The sequence below is a fragment of the Melanerpes formicivorus genome, unplaced genomic scaffold (assembly GCF_026170545.1).
Source record: "Melanerpes formicivorus ecotype bairdi unplaced genomic scaffold, bMelFor1.0.p_v2 SCAF_36, whole genome shotgun sequence".
In the NCBI taxonomy this organism is placed as follows: domain Eukaryota; kingdom Metazoa; phylum Chordata; class Aves; order Piciformes; family Picidae; genus Melanerpes; species Melanerpes formicivorus.
This window is the reverse complement of record NW_027142388.1, coordinates 6811335-6826706: the sequence shown is the minus strand read 5'-3', so window position 1 is coordinate 6826706 and position 15372 is coordinate 6811335. Positions and strand designations below refer to the sequence as shown.

Below are 15372 nucleotides of genomic sequence, written 5' to 3'. Positions count from 1 at the left end.
AATGAAACAAAATAAATACCTTTGCATTGTGATGTGACACAATGGCAAACCAAGGTCGGGTAAATAAGAAACCGAAGACCTATGTCTGGATCCAGGATGCCCTTTAAATGCAGCTAAAGGAAAACAGGAATAGATGGGTTGGAATTAGAACTGTAACTCAGCAGTGACTCAGCTGGTTTGGTCACATTTCAAAATGAATAAGGAAGGTGAAAACAAATTTGAGAGAAGTGAAAAGGGAGTATTTCAGGAGGAGATGCAGAGGTATGCAAAGCCAAGGGAAAGCCAAAGTGGAAGGACAGACATGGAAAATACAAAGTGGAGAGAAACAAGCAAAATGTTTGGGGGTTTTTTGTGTGTGAAATACTCTGTCTGCGTATCTTCAGACAAGTGCATGCAGGTACCACCAGCTTCTGAGGTATTTCTTAAAGATTAGAAAATGATAACTGTGTCTCCATGCACTCACTTCTGGGGGAATTTTTATTTTATTTTTTTTAAATAACAAGGGGAAACTGTAGGTGGATGATAGTAGTTTTCTATGTTACTTGAACTTCCTGAGTCACATCACATCCACAGTTTGTTAGCTTTGCTTCCTCACTCCCAAGCCACATGAACTTCCATCAAGTGCCCAGCTGTGCTGACCGTGCCCACTAGCTCTGGCAGGCCAGGTGGTGACCCCATGGAAACCCATGTGTTTTTCAGGCATCTGTTCCAAGGCCCTTGAGGTCAACAAGGGTATTTTTTGCTGACTTAACTGAACTCTCAGGGGCTTCAGATCCGTACCTAAATACACAAACTACCGGCACCTGCCTCAGGGCACAGGGATTTGTGCTATTGCTGGGCAAACTTAAAGCATGAAAGAGTCCCATTTGGAGTCTATAGCACAGATTGGTGCCAGCATTTACTAGATTAAGACTCAATTCAGACATAGAAGCTCAAAGTTCTGTCTGCTGTATCCTGCAGACCATCTTTGTAGCATTTCTATCACACTCTTGCATGCAGATTACAACACAAGGTGTGCTTGTTCTGAAACAGAATTTAGAATAGCAGCAGTTGTTGTGCATCACAGTGATTAAATACAAGTCTGAGGATTATGCTGAGCAAATCGAGAACTGTTACCAAATGCTGGAGTCATTGTAGAGGGATATAAAGGAAACATGTTGCCATAATTATTGTTTTTATTCTGTGGTTATCTTTCATAGTCTTTCTGCTTTGTTGATCACAGTTTTGGCACTCATCTGTGCCAAAAGGTTGCCCCTGGCTGGTGCTGCTCTCTACTCCAAAGAGGATGGAGGCAAGTATTATAGTACCTGCAGAGTCAGCAAACTGCCTGCTGTCTGGAGGACTTCTCCTCAAGGCAATGGTAAAATAGAATCATAGAATCAGTCAGGGTTGGAAGGGACCACAAGGATCATCTAGTTCCAACCCCCTTGCCATGGGCAGGGACACCTCACACTAGATCAGGCTGGCCAGAGCCTTGTCCAGCCTGGTCTTAAACACCTCCAGGGATGGGGCCTCAACCACCTCCCTGGACAACCCATTCCAGGGTTTCACCACTCTCATGATGAAGAACTTCTTCCTCGCGTACAGTCTGAATCTCCCCACCTCCAGCTTCATTCCATTCCCCCTAGTCCTATCACTACCTGATATCCTAAGAAGTCCCTCCCCAGCCTTCTTGTAGGCCCCCAAAATGGTCTATCCTTGAGTCAACTTAAGTTAGAGTTAACAATTAGAGTGCAAAAGAGGCAGAGCTGCATCTTGGGAGTGCACCACCTGATAACCAGCCTTTTCTTTCGTCTTTCATACAAATAACTAATCTGATCTATACAATTTGAAGCAATTACTTGACTGAATAGCTCCTCTTTCTTGATGTTTTAAAGACATTTGCCCCTTCCTGTGTCTAGCAGTAGGTCTTGGCAATATTCTGTTTCTAAAGGGAAAGGAAACGCAACCCTCATAGCTGCACGGCTTACAGCAAAAATGTATTTGTAACAGCTGCTGAAGGGGGAGTGCGGATGGGATTAAGAACACAAAGGGACTGCACGGGAAGATTACTTCAGGAAGTCACTTGGAGTCAAAGTAATAATCCTAATAACCACTGCAAACAGTAAGTATTTTCCTCAGCACCGCTATGGCTCTGCCAGCTGGAGGAATGTCACAAATATGCAGTTTGGAGATTTCTTTTTGTAATAATAAAAACTGCGTGTAGTAGAGAATATAATCTCAAAGCATTTACTTATCTGAAAAGTGTCTCTGGTCCTAAAAAAAGAAGTAGATCTGTGGAGGCAGTGAGCTTGTATTTAGCATGTGCAGCTAAATACACACTCTGGATTCACCCTGGTAGCTTTTTTGTTTACTCAACACCCATCTCTGTCTTTCTCTTCTGACCCTCTCTGCAAGCTTGTATTGGTGTGAGAGAGAGGATTATTCCAACTCAGTTTTCAGTAGGCAGCACAGTGTCCAATATATCCTTGTATAAGGAATTTATAAATGAGTGTTCACTCAGATACTGGTCCTGTTGCAACGGCTTTTCAGGAGATTTACCTAGATGTGATTATGTATCAACTTATTTCCTTGCAGCATCCATGAGACGGATCTTTGACTTGTACTCATTGGTTATTTTGAGTTTCACATAATAAAAGACTCTTTCTACTAATTAACTCTTCAAGGAAATGGAAAGGCAAAGTCATAAGCTTCAAACTCAGACTGTCCCCTGGTCAGTTATGGTCAAGCAGAAGCTGGGAAGATTCCTTCCAAATGACTCTGGGAGCTGAGGCTTCATGGAAAATTGTGGGAGTTGCTGACAAATTCTATTTCCAAAGAAATTCTTGAGTCTTGGATTGGGGAGTTAAGAAAAGCTGAACTGGAGTTGTTTGAATTATTTTTCTTTTACCTTGGATCATCTTGTCTCTTACCTTGATACTGCTCTGATACTTTGAGCTGATAAGAGTGGCTTTGCCTTTAAGTGGCCCCATAAAGCAATTAGCCAAGGCAAAGGACAAGGACAGCTTTTGGTAGCCATTGCAAGAGCTCTGTTTTGTTCTGAGCTTGAGTCAAGTTTAAATACCCAGCCTCAGCAGTGGATTTGAGAACCCCTCAGTAACATCTGGGCTGAAATGTGATTGTTTCTCTGGAAGCAGGATGAGCTGGAGTTAAGTGCAGTAGCAGCTCTGTGACAGCTTCTGTGAAAGTCAGGAGTTTACAGTGTTTATCTTTGCTGGAGGCAGAATGTTAGCAGGTTGTAAATTCACATTGGGTTTCCTCTCTGCTTGGAAGACAAACCCAGGTTCTCTCTGTTCTCTAGTTCCCTCCTGCTTTTATTAGTTTGTGTTGTTTGGTGTTGTTCTTTTAATTCTTTTATCCTCCTGCCTTTCTTGTAATCCTTTAACTAGCTCTATTAATATTCAGTGCTAGAGAAAGCAGTTTTTGCCATGAGGTGTATGAGAAGGTTAAATGTCAGGTTCTGTAGCTTAAGTAGCAGTATCCAAGCTTCAGAGAAAGCATCTCTTTCCCCTTTTCTTTTAAAGTAAATCATAGGATACCAAATACCTCAGGAGGACTGATAATGCTAGCAAAGAGTTAACCAAAGAAATCAGTTCGAATTAAGGAATTCTGTGACTGGAACATCCCAAAGCAGAGTTGATACCTTTTTTTAGGAGGGGAAAAAATAAAAGATATTAAAAAAAATTCAGCTGTCAGCATCCACCTCGTGCCTTGCAGCTGGGCTCTTCAAAGCTTCCTAAGGGATGTGAAGCACCTATTGCCGTTGAAATGAGAGCTGATTTTCCTAGTGTCTCAGGGAATTTTAGTTACGTAAGAAAGACTACAGAAGAATAGCTCCTGAGCAATTTTGAATCCCAGGATTCCTCACTGGCAATGGAAGGAATTTATATAGTTTTGATGGACAGTGAAGTCACCAAAATATGCAGGTTTGGGTAAGCTGAATTTATTCCAATTGTGCTGACGGAGGAAGTATTTCAGAAATACTGAGATTTGTCTCAGCTGCTTGCCAGAATTACACCTCTGTTCCAGAAGCTGAAGTATTCTGGTTTGGAGATTCCTAGGAATTTGATTACTGCATTTTTACAATAAAAGAGTCAAATTTGGGGTTTTGTTTTGGTATGGCTTTTGTTTTTTCCTTCCCCCCTCCTCCTCCCCCCACCTTTGGAAGTTATTTCAAATAGACCCGCATTCAAAGAAGTGAAAGGGGAAGGGGAAGGAGTGAAAAGGACTAAATACCTAGAGATTAGCTCTTTTGGCATTTTAAAGGATGTTTACCCTTTCTTTTACAAAAGCTGTTTCCCGAAGGCCTTTTCTTGGATACTCCATGAGAAAGAAAATGCCTGGAGTAAAAGGATGCTCTGAGAATCAAGATCCTCGCTTTTATAATGATTAGCCCGTGTTGTATATCTATAAGTCAAAGGAAGCAAAATGCTTACATGGATGCCTCTTCAGACTGGCCTTCATAATGGGAACCAAATCTGCCATACTACTATTAACAGTAATTTATTACCTAATAAATTTAGTACCTAAGTTCCTCAGCTGAGGTGGGACTTCCTTTTGCCCTTTACCTGTGCATATGGCTTGCAAATGAAAACCTCCACAGCAAAGAAGTGGTCATGTGAAACACAGGTGGAAATCTCCTTGCTAGGGTAGGATGGAGGCAAACAGGGCTCCTGTGGCTTGTATGGAAGCATGCAGGAAGCTTGGAGCTGATACCTGATCCCCCATATTGCCTCAGCAGAGCCATAGCCGCTTAATCACACTTACTCAGTCTGCCTATTTTGCAAATTAAAGGAGCACATTTGAAAGGTCGACATGCCTAACCAGGTCATGTTCTTCTGTTCTGCTTTTGGCTTCTCAACTAAGGCCAGCAACAAGGCTTTTAATGAATATTGCTTTGCCAGGCAGATGTCTGTCCTGTTCATTCAGAGCTATGGTGAGATCCAGCAACTCATTTCACATAGCAAGATGAAAGGAAAAAGATTTACTTAATAAAACAAATCTTGCTTAATTGCTGTGGTTAGTCTCCTGCCTGGGTTTTATGGGTTCCTGCAGCTGGCTTTAATCTCCTGATTTACTCTAGGAACAAAGAAGGAAAGGAGTGAACTTAAATCATGACAGGAAGAAGTTGAAATCTTTTTGGCAGAACTTGGGAAGGTTAGAGACTTACTGTAAAGTGCAGCCCAGAAACAGGCCACCAGGGTTTTAGGAGACACAGTAAAATAATTTCTTGCAATGTGACCTTTACAGTCAGTAGTGTCACAGGCTTCTACTAGTCTGGACAGCAAATGGAGGGTTAGCTGCAGGAAACATTGAGGCTCCAGAGAAGGCTGACCAAAAGGGGTCACTATTTGTTAAGTTGAAACACCAACTTAACAGATACAAGCAGGCAAGGATTTACGGGTGGAAATGCAGAGGATTTAGCACCAGCATCCACTCCCTTGCCTAGCATAGTGTGGTGCAGTGTGTACACACTCGGCTCATGTGACCCAGCTGCTGCCTTGTAGCTAAGCTGGTCTCCCCCAAGGTAGACTGAGCCTGCATATGTCTCAAATACTTGCATTTCCAGTAATTCCTGTGAAAAGGCTTCTAGCACAGTGGTTTGGACAACAGACATGAGTTGAAGAGACTGTCTGTAGAAAGCAGTGGTCACAGATCTCAAACCAGACTGCTCTGAGCTGAAGTACAGCGTGCCAAGAATAGTGTGGCAGTTGTGGGGAGCACAGGAGATTCAGAGCTAAGTGTAACCCTCAGAAAACACCCAGAAGCCAGCAGGCTTTGTGTCTGGAAAACCATTTCAGATATTACAAAACTCACTGATTAGAGGAATTTAGTACTGATTTGGCTTTTTATTCTTTAGTGCAGCCTTGTCCACCTAAGCTGCTGTGTAAGCTTTCTGTTGGAGTGCAGGTTGACAATATTGTAACCCACATAAGAGGTACCTGCTGCTGCTGGCAGCCCTGGTCCCTGGTTCTCCACTCCTCACTTCATGCTTCTGCACTTCCTTGGCACTGACATTGCTGTTTATCTCATCTTTTAAGTGAACCATACAGGAAGCTAAATCCTCCACTGATGAGCACTACCATCCTAGCTTGCCAGTGAGTCAGCCAGACGTTCGTGCCAGTCTAAAGGCAATTAAGGCCCTGTACAGCCAGAGACTTCTAATCAGCTTCAAGTGTTGTTAGTTTACCTGTAATTTCAGATTCTTCCTTTCCTGGTAAATTACTTACCTGTATCACAGCACACCCAGACAAAGCAGTCCTGCATGCGTCTCTGCTTTGAGATGACTTTGGCTGCAATAAGAGAGGTGGTGTTCTCTAGGATTAGCATACATCAGCAAAAATCATACAGCATGGGAAGAACTTATGGACTACTCAGAGGTCCACCCTCTCTATACCACTGCTGCAGGTGGCAGAACCCTTACATTGCCATAGCAGTTAAGCAAGATTAAGATTTAAATATGAAATTATAATTTGAGATCCTGGAGTCCTAAGTCACGTCTTCAGCTCTGGCTGTTACTGATTCAATTGCCTCTCAGTTACTGTCTTTGGTAACTGTGTGGTATTACATCTAAATACTACTGAGATGTCTTGCAGCACTTTGTGGACAGTGAAATGGAACAGCTAGAATTTCCTCTGTAGTTGATCAAGATGTGATGTATTATTTAGAAGCATCATTTCTAAGTTTGACATGTTAAGAAGACATGGTGCTAAACGGAAATCTTTGTATACAAGTGAAAGGTTCAATTTGGAAATGAAATATTTGCTTGGAAACTGCACACTAACACAAATGCATTTGCTATGAGATTGTGTAAGTGAATGTTTTTACTTGATTTTGACAAAAATTCAGTAATGATTTCTAGGTAAGCAACTGGAGACTTTTCCTGCAATGTCTTTGAGATGTTGCTTGTTCTGAATGCCAGCAAAGTGGTTTAACTCTCCATTTGAGAGATTTAGAGAGAGTTATTTTGAGACAAGGCTGAGGCAGAGATTTCTTGTGCCGTGAATTAACCTTAGAAGTTCAAGCAAGAGAAGTCTTTCACTGTTCTGGTTACCATGTGTTCATAAAGCTTCAGAACCCCATTCAGATGGATTCCTGGAAGCTGACCTCTGGTATTCTGTGCTATTCTTAATGATGGTCTTTCTTTCATCTTTCCTTTGCAAGGTCTGCTTTTGTCAGAAGATCAAAAACTCTGCTTAAGTTTCAGCACACAGACAATCAAACTCAACTAAATGAGCTGCTGTCCTTAAGTTCTGTGCATATGTAGGTGATTTGCTTAGCAGGGTCTGTGTTTAGATTCAGAAAGAGGAAAGGGTGTTTCTCGTTACCGGGCAGCAGAGTTGGGGTCTTGGTTTAGTTACTGCTACTGTGGAGAGCATATAGCTGAAATGACAGAGGTAATTTAGTGCCACCCACTGAAAATACCATTACTGTCTAGAATAATGTTGGAGAGGAAGATTTTAACTCCACTTTAGGGTGGAAATCCCAGCTGACAAAAATTGGCTGATGGATACTTCCAGGTTGCAGAGCCATGCAGAAAAGCCTCAGTGTGAGGACGCCTATCTACATGTAAATAAGCAGACATGGCTAAGAGGAGAATTTATCAGTTGGAGAACCACACATGAAGGAAATCTGGACTATTTCAGCTATTTGTCATCTCCATTTATTGTCACTGTACCTGCCTCCTGCCTCCCTTAAGTAACCATGGTAAATGTAGATATACTGCATAGATCAGGTGGGTAAATACAGGAGACTATCAAACACTTTGGCTGCCAGGTCCTCAGTATCAGGATTTGTTGAGGTAGTATAACTTAGAAGTGTTTATGTACAAAGTTTGCACTATTGATTTAAAAATTAATATTTAATCACAAGCATGCAACAAGGTCAATGAATCTTTGGTAGGGAATTAAATAGACTTTTGCTTGCCAGCACTCAAACACTAAGTAAATAAAAATTTAAGTGAAAACTTTGTGGCGTATGCGCTGGCTTTAAAAATGTATGGGGCTCAGTTCTGATTCATCCATTGACCTTGTTATATAAAACTCAATGCCCTTTTTAGAGGCAGAGTTGCAAATTGTGCTGCTGCATATTTATTTAGGAAGGTCAATCTTCTGGGTGTTCATACCCTAATTCCAGTGCTAAGTGCAATCACAACATTGATTTTTCTCACTAAACATAACCTACTTTACCCTGGGATGGAATTTTTTTTTTTTTTCTTTTAATGGGCTTTATATAATGGCATGTGTGAAAACCACTCAACTTAATGCCCCAAACTGTAGTTAATTAACAAAATGGCATCGCAGCCATGGTCTTTCATCCTCTGGCGGTGTATTTTACCACTAACCTTGGCCATACAAAATGTCCGTCCTAATTAACAAGAGTCCAGGTATTGACTATGTCAAGTTACATGGGGGGGAGAGCAATTTGCAACTGCTGGCAAAGTTTAATTCTGTTGAAAATCTGAGCATGAGGAAATTCATTTTGACTAATGTTGTGCCAGTTCAGAGCCAAACTCAAGGAACAGCTGAACAAAGTAGTTAAATGATCGTTTTCTACTTCTCTGTAGTTGGTAAATAACAATAGCCCTAAAATACATCAAAGTATGTCCTAAAATATGCACTACCAAAAACTTGCTGGTGGATTTATACAGATTTCAAGTCGGATGCTAGTGTTTCCTTATTGATGAGGTGTTTATTTATTGATCATTCAGTTGAACTGTAATATGCTGGGAAACTTAGTGGGGCTTAGATCTGTAATGAATCTTCAGTAATGGATTAGAGTCTCCCTTTACTTTTTCTGTTTTCTGAGTAACTCAGCTGAAGACATTAGAAACTCATCAGGTTTGTGCGGAGGAAGAGAGCAATCTGTAAAGCTCTGGCATGTTTCGTGTTACAGATGTGAGAATTAAGCACTTGTGGTTTTATACTAAGAAACACCTCTCCTTTTCAAAACTTTTCATTGTGTTTTGTCTTACTGTTGAAAGACAGCAACAAGAAGACAAGTACACTCCTAGTCATTTATCACTATGTTTTTTAAGTGTTTTAGTGTCTACAGATGCAAAAAGACCCTTTTTCCACCCCCAAGGAATTTAGTTGCTGAGCCTTAAATGTCAAGAAGATATCATCATCTCATTAGGTGATGATTTCTGCTCAATAACTAACATTTTGTGTTGCATTAGTATTTAATTATTTTTTCCCCCTGTGCTTTAGCCTCTTTGCTATGGTGAAAACAGTTCCTGCTGAGTAGAGACCCTGATGGCTGTATTCTGATGGTGTGAAGTTAGGCAGCCCTTTCTTTCTCCATCTGATGCTGATGCCAGGCTCCTCACCGAGCCATGACATTTATAGTTGGCATCCTGGTCCCCACATAACTCATCATCTTGTGTGAGTCTGGGAGGTTGGTGGAATTTTGTCCTTCATTGTCTTCTGAGGGGAGAAGCTGTGCCGGTATCTGTAGTTCTCATTCCTGGTGAAACGTTCTGCACCCAAATAGCTTTTTTTGCTGGGAGTCCTTTATGCAAATCTTCCTTAATTAAGCAAGTGCTCTTTAATTAACCCTCCATACAGTTATTGCTGCTAATAGCACCACTAGATAAACACAGTTAAGTTTTCCACAGGACATAACAGTGGCAGAAAATTGCATCCTATAAGAACATTTCTGAGTTATGAAGTCTTGTCTTAACCGACAGCTATATTCTCCCCAGGCTGGAGAGCTCAAACAGAAATTTCCTCGGGAATCTGTCACAGAGAGGGATTTTTCAGGCAGAAAAGCAACAACCTTTCCACTGGTATCTAGAAGAATATCATATGGAATAAAAAGATGTTATTTAAATCCTCCAGGGAACTATTCCTCTGTGGAAAGTTAAAACACACGTTTGTCTTGGTAGAGATGAACAGAACCTTCCTGAGTCTTTTGTGTTGGGACAAACTTATCTTTGGGAGAAATTATTGGCAAAATAGAGAAAAGACTCTTGAGTGCAGGTTTTCCTACACTTCATCATTCCTCATCATAACTCCAGCCTGCCGTTGGCAGAACATGTAAAGGCACACAGCCAGTTCTGTCCAATGAAGGTCTGCCTTGTCGGTCTTTTCCAACCTGAATGATTCTATGATTCTACGTGATATGTTGTCTTAGATCTGCCTTCCTGACCCTACTCTCATATTAACTAATGAATTTAGAGACATATCTAATCCTTGGCTTTAAGGTGATGCGTTAAGGTTTCCATACTACATTTGGCAGATCGCAGTCCTGAATGACTCTCTTGTAAACTTTTTACAATTGCTATTTCCAACAGGGCAAAGGTGAAGAAAGGTGTGAACATTCTCAGTGCAAAGACAAGTGACCCCCGGCAGTGGGACGTGAAACAAGAGGTGGGGAATGGTGGAAAGCACTCAACCACGACAGTTATTTGTCAGAGGATAGCGCCAAGTTCAAGGAACAGGTATGAAACCTCATATTCTCAGCACATTAAACTCATTTATATCCATGATTCCATTCACTGGTTGAAAGACTTAGGGCTCATATTACCACTACTCAAAGCTATTAAACCTGTAGCCTGGAAATCTGGAGATACTTATGTTAACTAGGGTACCATCTGCTGATCTATAACAGGGCATCTCAGTTTCCAGGTAATAAAATTCATCAGTTTAAATTAAAAAATGAATTGAATAGGCCTACGTGGGGATGGAGGGCAGGAGGTGTCATTTTGGCATGAATATGAATATCCTTAATTTTAAAGGTTTTTACTCAACGTAATTTTTTGGCCTGATAGTTTTGACCTTGTTTCTCTGAACATATCACAGCCTCTGTGGCTGGTTCATAGAGCAAGCAATAAATTCCTCCACAACTTCCAGGCACCGGTACAGGATAATTCAAACCTTGCAGTATTTAAGTGTCTCTTATGTAATACAGAAAAATCCCCTTTTGCAAACAATTACTTCTTCCAGAGCTGGAGGTTCCTATGCTAAGCCATTCACTGGTAACTGTCAGAGGCAAAGCAGCGCACTCCAGGGAGCGCTGGTATGAACTGGCCTGCCAGCGCCAGCTTTCCTGTTTAATGTGTTTGTGCTTGAGACTTGGTCTGGTTATTTCACAGACATAAAAGCAGTGCTTTTTTAGTAAGTATGATTGTCTCCTGCAGCACATAGTAAAGTTGTATATTGCAGCTTTCAGTGGAAATTATTTTGCTCTTTCAGGGTAGCATCTTAAGGAATTCTCAGCACTCTGCTCTACATTGGTCTACTCAGAGCATTTCCTTGTGCAGATCCCAGCAAAGCTTCCCTAGTGCTATGCTTATTATTAGCCTCAAACCTGGGCTCAATGAAAAGTATCATAAAATCTTGGGTGAATGCTGGGTTGCTTATTGCTTTCCCATGAAGTTGTTTTGTACTGTCTTCAGGTACAGAAAAACTGAGCAGATTCTAACATTTGTATTCTGTGCCCAGTCAGAGTGCCTGGGAAATATTAGCCTCCTGTAAAGTGTGGTAATTTCTCTTGTCATGAGCAGCTCACTGATTCAATGTATTTACTCTTGGTATCACTGCAGTTAGTGAGATTTGTAGGGCAGAGTCTGGGAGGGGGGAGTGTAAAGGGAAAGGAAAAATGTATCTTGAGCCTGAAGTAAAAAAACCCAAGCCAAACCAAAACCAAAAAAACATTTAGAAAGGGAGAAGATGGCTTTAGGACTCTGCAACTGCAGAACTATAATAGTCAGGTTGTCAACCCCCAAATTAAATTTTCTCAATCCAATTTGCATAGAGTCTAATTAACCCATGCAAATATTTTTAGCACTAATTATGCAAATAAAAGTCAATGTTTTAATTAATACCTCTTTCATTTCTCTATGTAAATAGTTGCTGTCTTCTGAAAGCATGATAAACCTGGCATTGATTGAAATGTTTATGTACCAGGAAAAGCTGGATAGGGAAACCTGGGCATGTGTGTACTGAGATCCTAGTGGAAAAGTCTACAAGGTAGTAGTCATTACAGTGCCACATGGAGCCCTCTGTGCAGAGCACAAATATTCTATTAAGCTAATTTAATTTGGTTGAGAGTTGCAAGTCCCTAATGGGATCTTTTGGTTCTGTCACCAGCTTTTTCGGGCTGGTTTAGCAGTGCACTTTAGTTGGGTGATGTGCAGTTCTCTAGCAAGGTCAGCACAGGTGTGAGGGTGCTATTCTGGAGTTCCAGCATCAACACAGGCTCATTTTCTCTTTCAGCAAACTCACCAGCTCATAAATATGTTGGTTAATTTAAGAAGAAAGAGGTGCAAAAGAGCTTCTGAAAAGCAAGTAAATGAAAGTTTGTAGTTCTTGAATGTTTTATGAACATTCCCAGAGCTTATCAAGAAGACCATAGTAAGCTAGTCATCTTTACATGACCAGTTATTTCTAGTACAGCTCAGGGAAACAGCTAACATGAAAGGAGAATGGGAGGTCTTCTACACTTGGGCCTTATTCCTCTGTTGCAACCAGCAGGAGAAATTTGGCTCTCCCCTTGTATTGTCACACATTTCAGTTAGTTGTGAAGTCCGAATATTACCTACATTGGTAATAGATTCTCAGTGCGTTGGAGTGCTGCCTCCTACAAACTGTTTTGTGGTAGCCAGATAAAACTGCATCCAGGATTCATTCTGGCCATAATGGGGAGAGTGATACAGTGAGTTGTTAAGCACATGGACAGGAAATTCTGGCCTTTCTCTGTCTGCTCTTAGTTACTTGGAAATCTCCCTGATGCACCATGGAGAACCATTGCCCTCTTGCCTCTTCATGTCCTTGGAAACAAAACCCTGTACTCAATAAAATTCTTCCTTTCTGTTGCCATGTTGCTTTGCTTTTGTTGCATATTTCTACTATCATTAGTGTGTGGATATAATTACATTGTAAGCACTTTGAAACAAGCAATTTCTATCTGAATGCAACACCACTTAGAAGCTTTCACATTAGATAAGTACTAAAAACCAAGGGACATGTATTAGATACATCACATCAAGAATTGTTTGCCATTACATTTTGACAATTTAAGTGGGTCACTCTTTTTTTTCTTTTTTTCTTTTCTCAGTAATATTTCTTCTCTTTGAATTTGCGCTGCCAAAGCCAAGAGCCATAGCTTCTTAACTTAGATTTATTCAGAAAGACTTTGCCGCTCTAGCAAGTAACTGAAAACAGCTTGAAATCAGCAGTGTTTGTGTGCCTGATAATGCAATTTGTGCTGAGATTCAAGTAGCTATTGATGAGAATAACAACAGTGTTGATTAGTGAAAACAAGTCTTAGCCTACTGCTTTGTCACTTGTTTTCCCTTGTTTCTTGTCTCTGGAGGAAAGCTGGTAGCTTTGAAATGTGTCCTTGGGGTAGATCATAGGATCACAGGATGTTGGAAGGCACCCTCAAAGATCATCAAGTCCAACCCCAGGACCATAGAGTCTAGCACAGGTCACACAGGAACACATCCAGATGGGTCTTGAAAGTCTCCAGAGAAGGAGACTCCACAACCTCGCTGAGCAGCCTGTTCCAGTGCTCTTTGGCCCTCACAGTGAAGAAGTTCCTCATGTTGAGGTGGAACCTCCTGTTCTGTAGCTTATATCCATTACCCCTTGTCCTGTCACAGGGTGGAACAAAGAGCCTGTCCCCTCCCTCTTGACACCCAGTCCTCAGATATTTATAAGCATTTATTAAATCCCCTCTCAGTCTTTTCTTCTCCAGACTAAAAAGCCCCAGGGCTCTCAGCCTCTCCCCATAGGGCAGAGCTCCAGTCCTTTTAATCATCCTGGTAGCTCTGCCTTAGACTCTCTCCAAGTAGATCCTTGTTCCTCTTGAGCTGGGGAGCCCAAAACTGGATGCAATATTCCAGGTGAGGTCTCAACAGGGCAGAGTAGAGGGAGAGGAGAGCCTCCCTTGACCTGCTGGACACACTCCTCTTAATGCACCCCAGGATCCCATTGGCCTTCTTGGCCATAAGGGCACATTGTTGTCCCATAGATAAACTGTTATCCACCAGGACTCCCAGGTCCTTCTCCACAGGGCTGCTCTCCAGCAAATCACCTCCTAACCAGTACTGGTGCAGTTTGTTATTCTTTCCCAGATGCAGGACTCTGCACTTAAGATGAAGAGATATTTTTGGTTATTGTTAACCATTTCCAAATCTTAGTATTCCTTCTGTTTGGTTCCAGCCTAATTCTTGTGTGGTTGCTTTATGATATACCACATCTACCCTGAGAACAGCTTCAGTGAAAAGGCTTTATTCTGGATGGGCACCACAGGGTGTAAGAGCAACGGTGATTTTTAACCTAAGTACTTTTTATTTGGCTTAAAATTATTATTGTTGTTAGTTGGTTGGTTGGTTTGGTTATTTGTGGGTGGGGGTTTTTTGTCATTCGTTTGTTTTACTGACACACCTCCACCTGCTAGTATGCTGTCAGCATGGGTTAAGGGTAGGAGCAAGGAGGGTTAGGGGAATTTCTTACACTGGCTTCTCTGCTAAAGCCAGACCATCCCACAACTGCACTGTCAAGAACTAAGCAGCAGTGACTGGGGCTAATTTCGGTGTAACTCCTCTTGCCCCTTCAGACCTGGAAGTGGGCTGGAACAGGCTGCTTTCAGGCTGTTCATGGGCTGCTATTTCTGCCTGTGCATGTTGTACTTTGGTTTTGGAGGACTGGAGGCACCCAGTGCTTTTGATTTCTGTCAACAGGCTAGAGAAACTGAGTGTGGGAGAACGAAGACATTTAGAAAAACTGACATAATGGAAAACTGCTGTGATGTAGCACTTTATCCTCTTGGCCTTGAACCTTTTGAGAGGCCCATGGGCTTACAGCTCTCCAGCCATCTGTCTGATAAAGAGGCAGGCTTGGGAAGAGTGCTTCCAGATGTTATGTTTATATTTCAGACTATGTCACAATCACTTATTCCCTCTTGCCACATGCACACGCATAATTTTCAGTTTGTTTCTTTCTTTTAAAGGCTGTCTGGGTATCATTTCATTCACATGGAAACAGCTAACGATGCTACCAGGTTGTGTTTCATATCATCAGGACTTGGAGGAAAGCAACAAATCCATTACAATTCTGTGCAGGTCTCTCCTCTGTCTGGCAGCACCATATGCTTCCAAAGGATGTCAGTGAAGTGAATTCTCTTGTGAATGTAAAAGTAAAATGTACACCTACAACATGAGTCAAACTTGAGAAGCTCTAAGTGGTGCAATGTGTGTGGTTGGCTATACCTGAAGACAGTCTGTGCCCAAGATATGGACACAGAGATGAACATTCACATGTTATGGGCAGGGTAGATGTTATTAATTAATTTGGAATCTGGGTCATCTTTCCCTGGCACAGTTTTGGGTCAGAATGGTTTGCAGAGCTCAGCAGAGTGGCAGTG

The 15372-nt window shown here is 41.6% G+C and overlaps 1 protein-coding gene across 1 annotated transcript in view; it reads left to right on the top strand.

Annotated features, from left to right (window-relative positions):
* The window catches only part of TMEM132C (transmembrane protein 132C), a 220660-nt gene that overhangs the window by 112014 nt on the left and 93274 nt on the right, over nt 1-15372 (top strand). The window contains exon 3 of the mRNA XM_068157429.1: nt 10295-10441. Coding sequence (XP_068013530.1) covers nt 10295-10441 — 147 coding nt within the window. The remainder of the gene's footprint in view (nt 1-10294; nt 10442-15372) is intronic.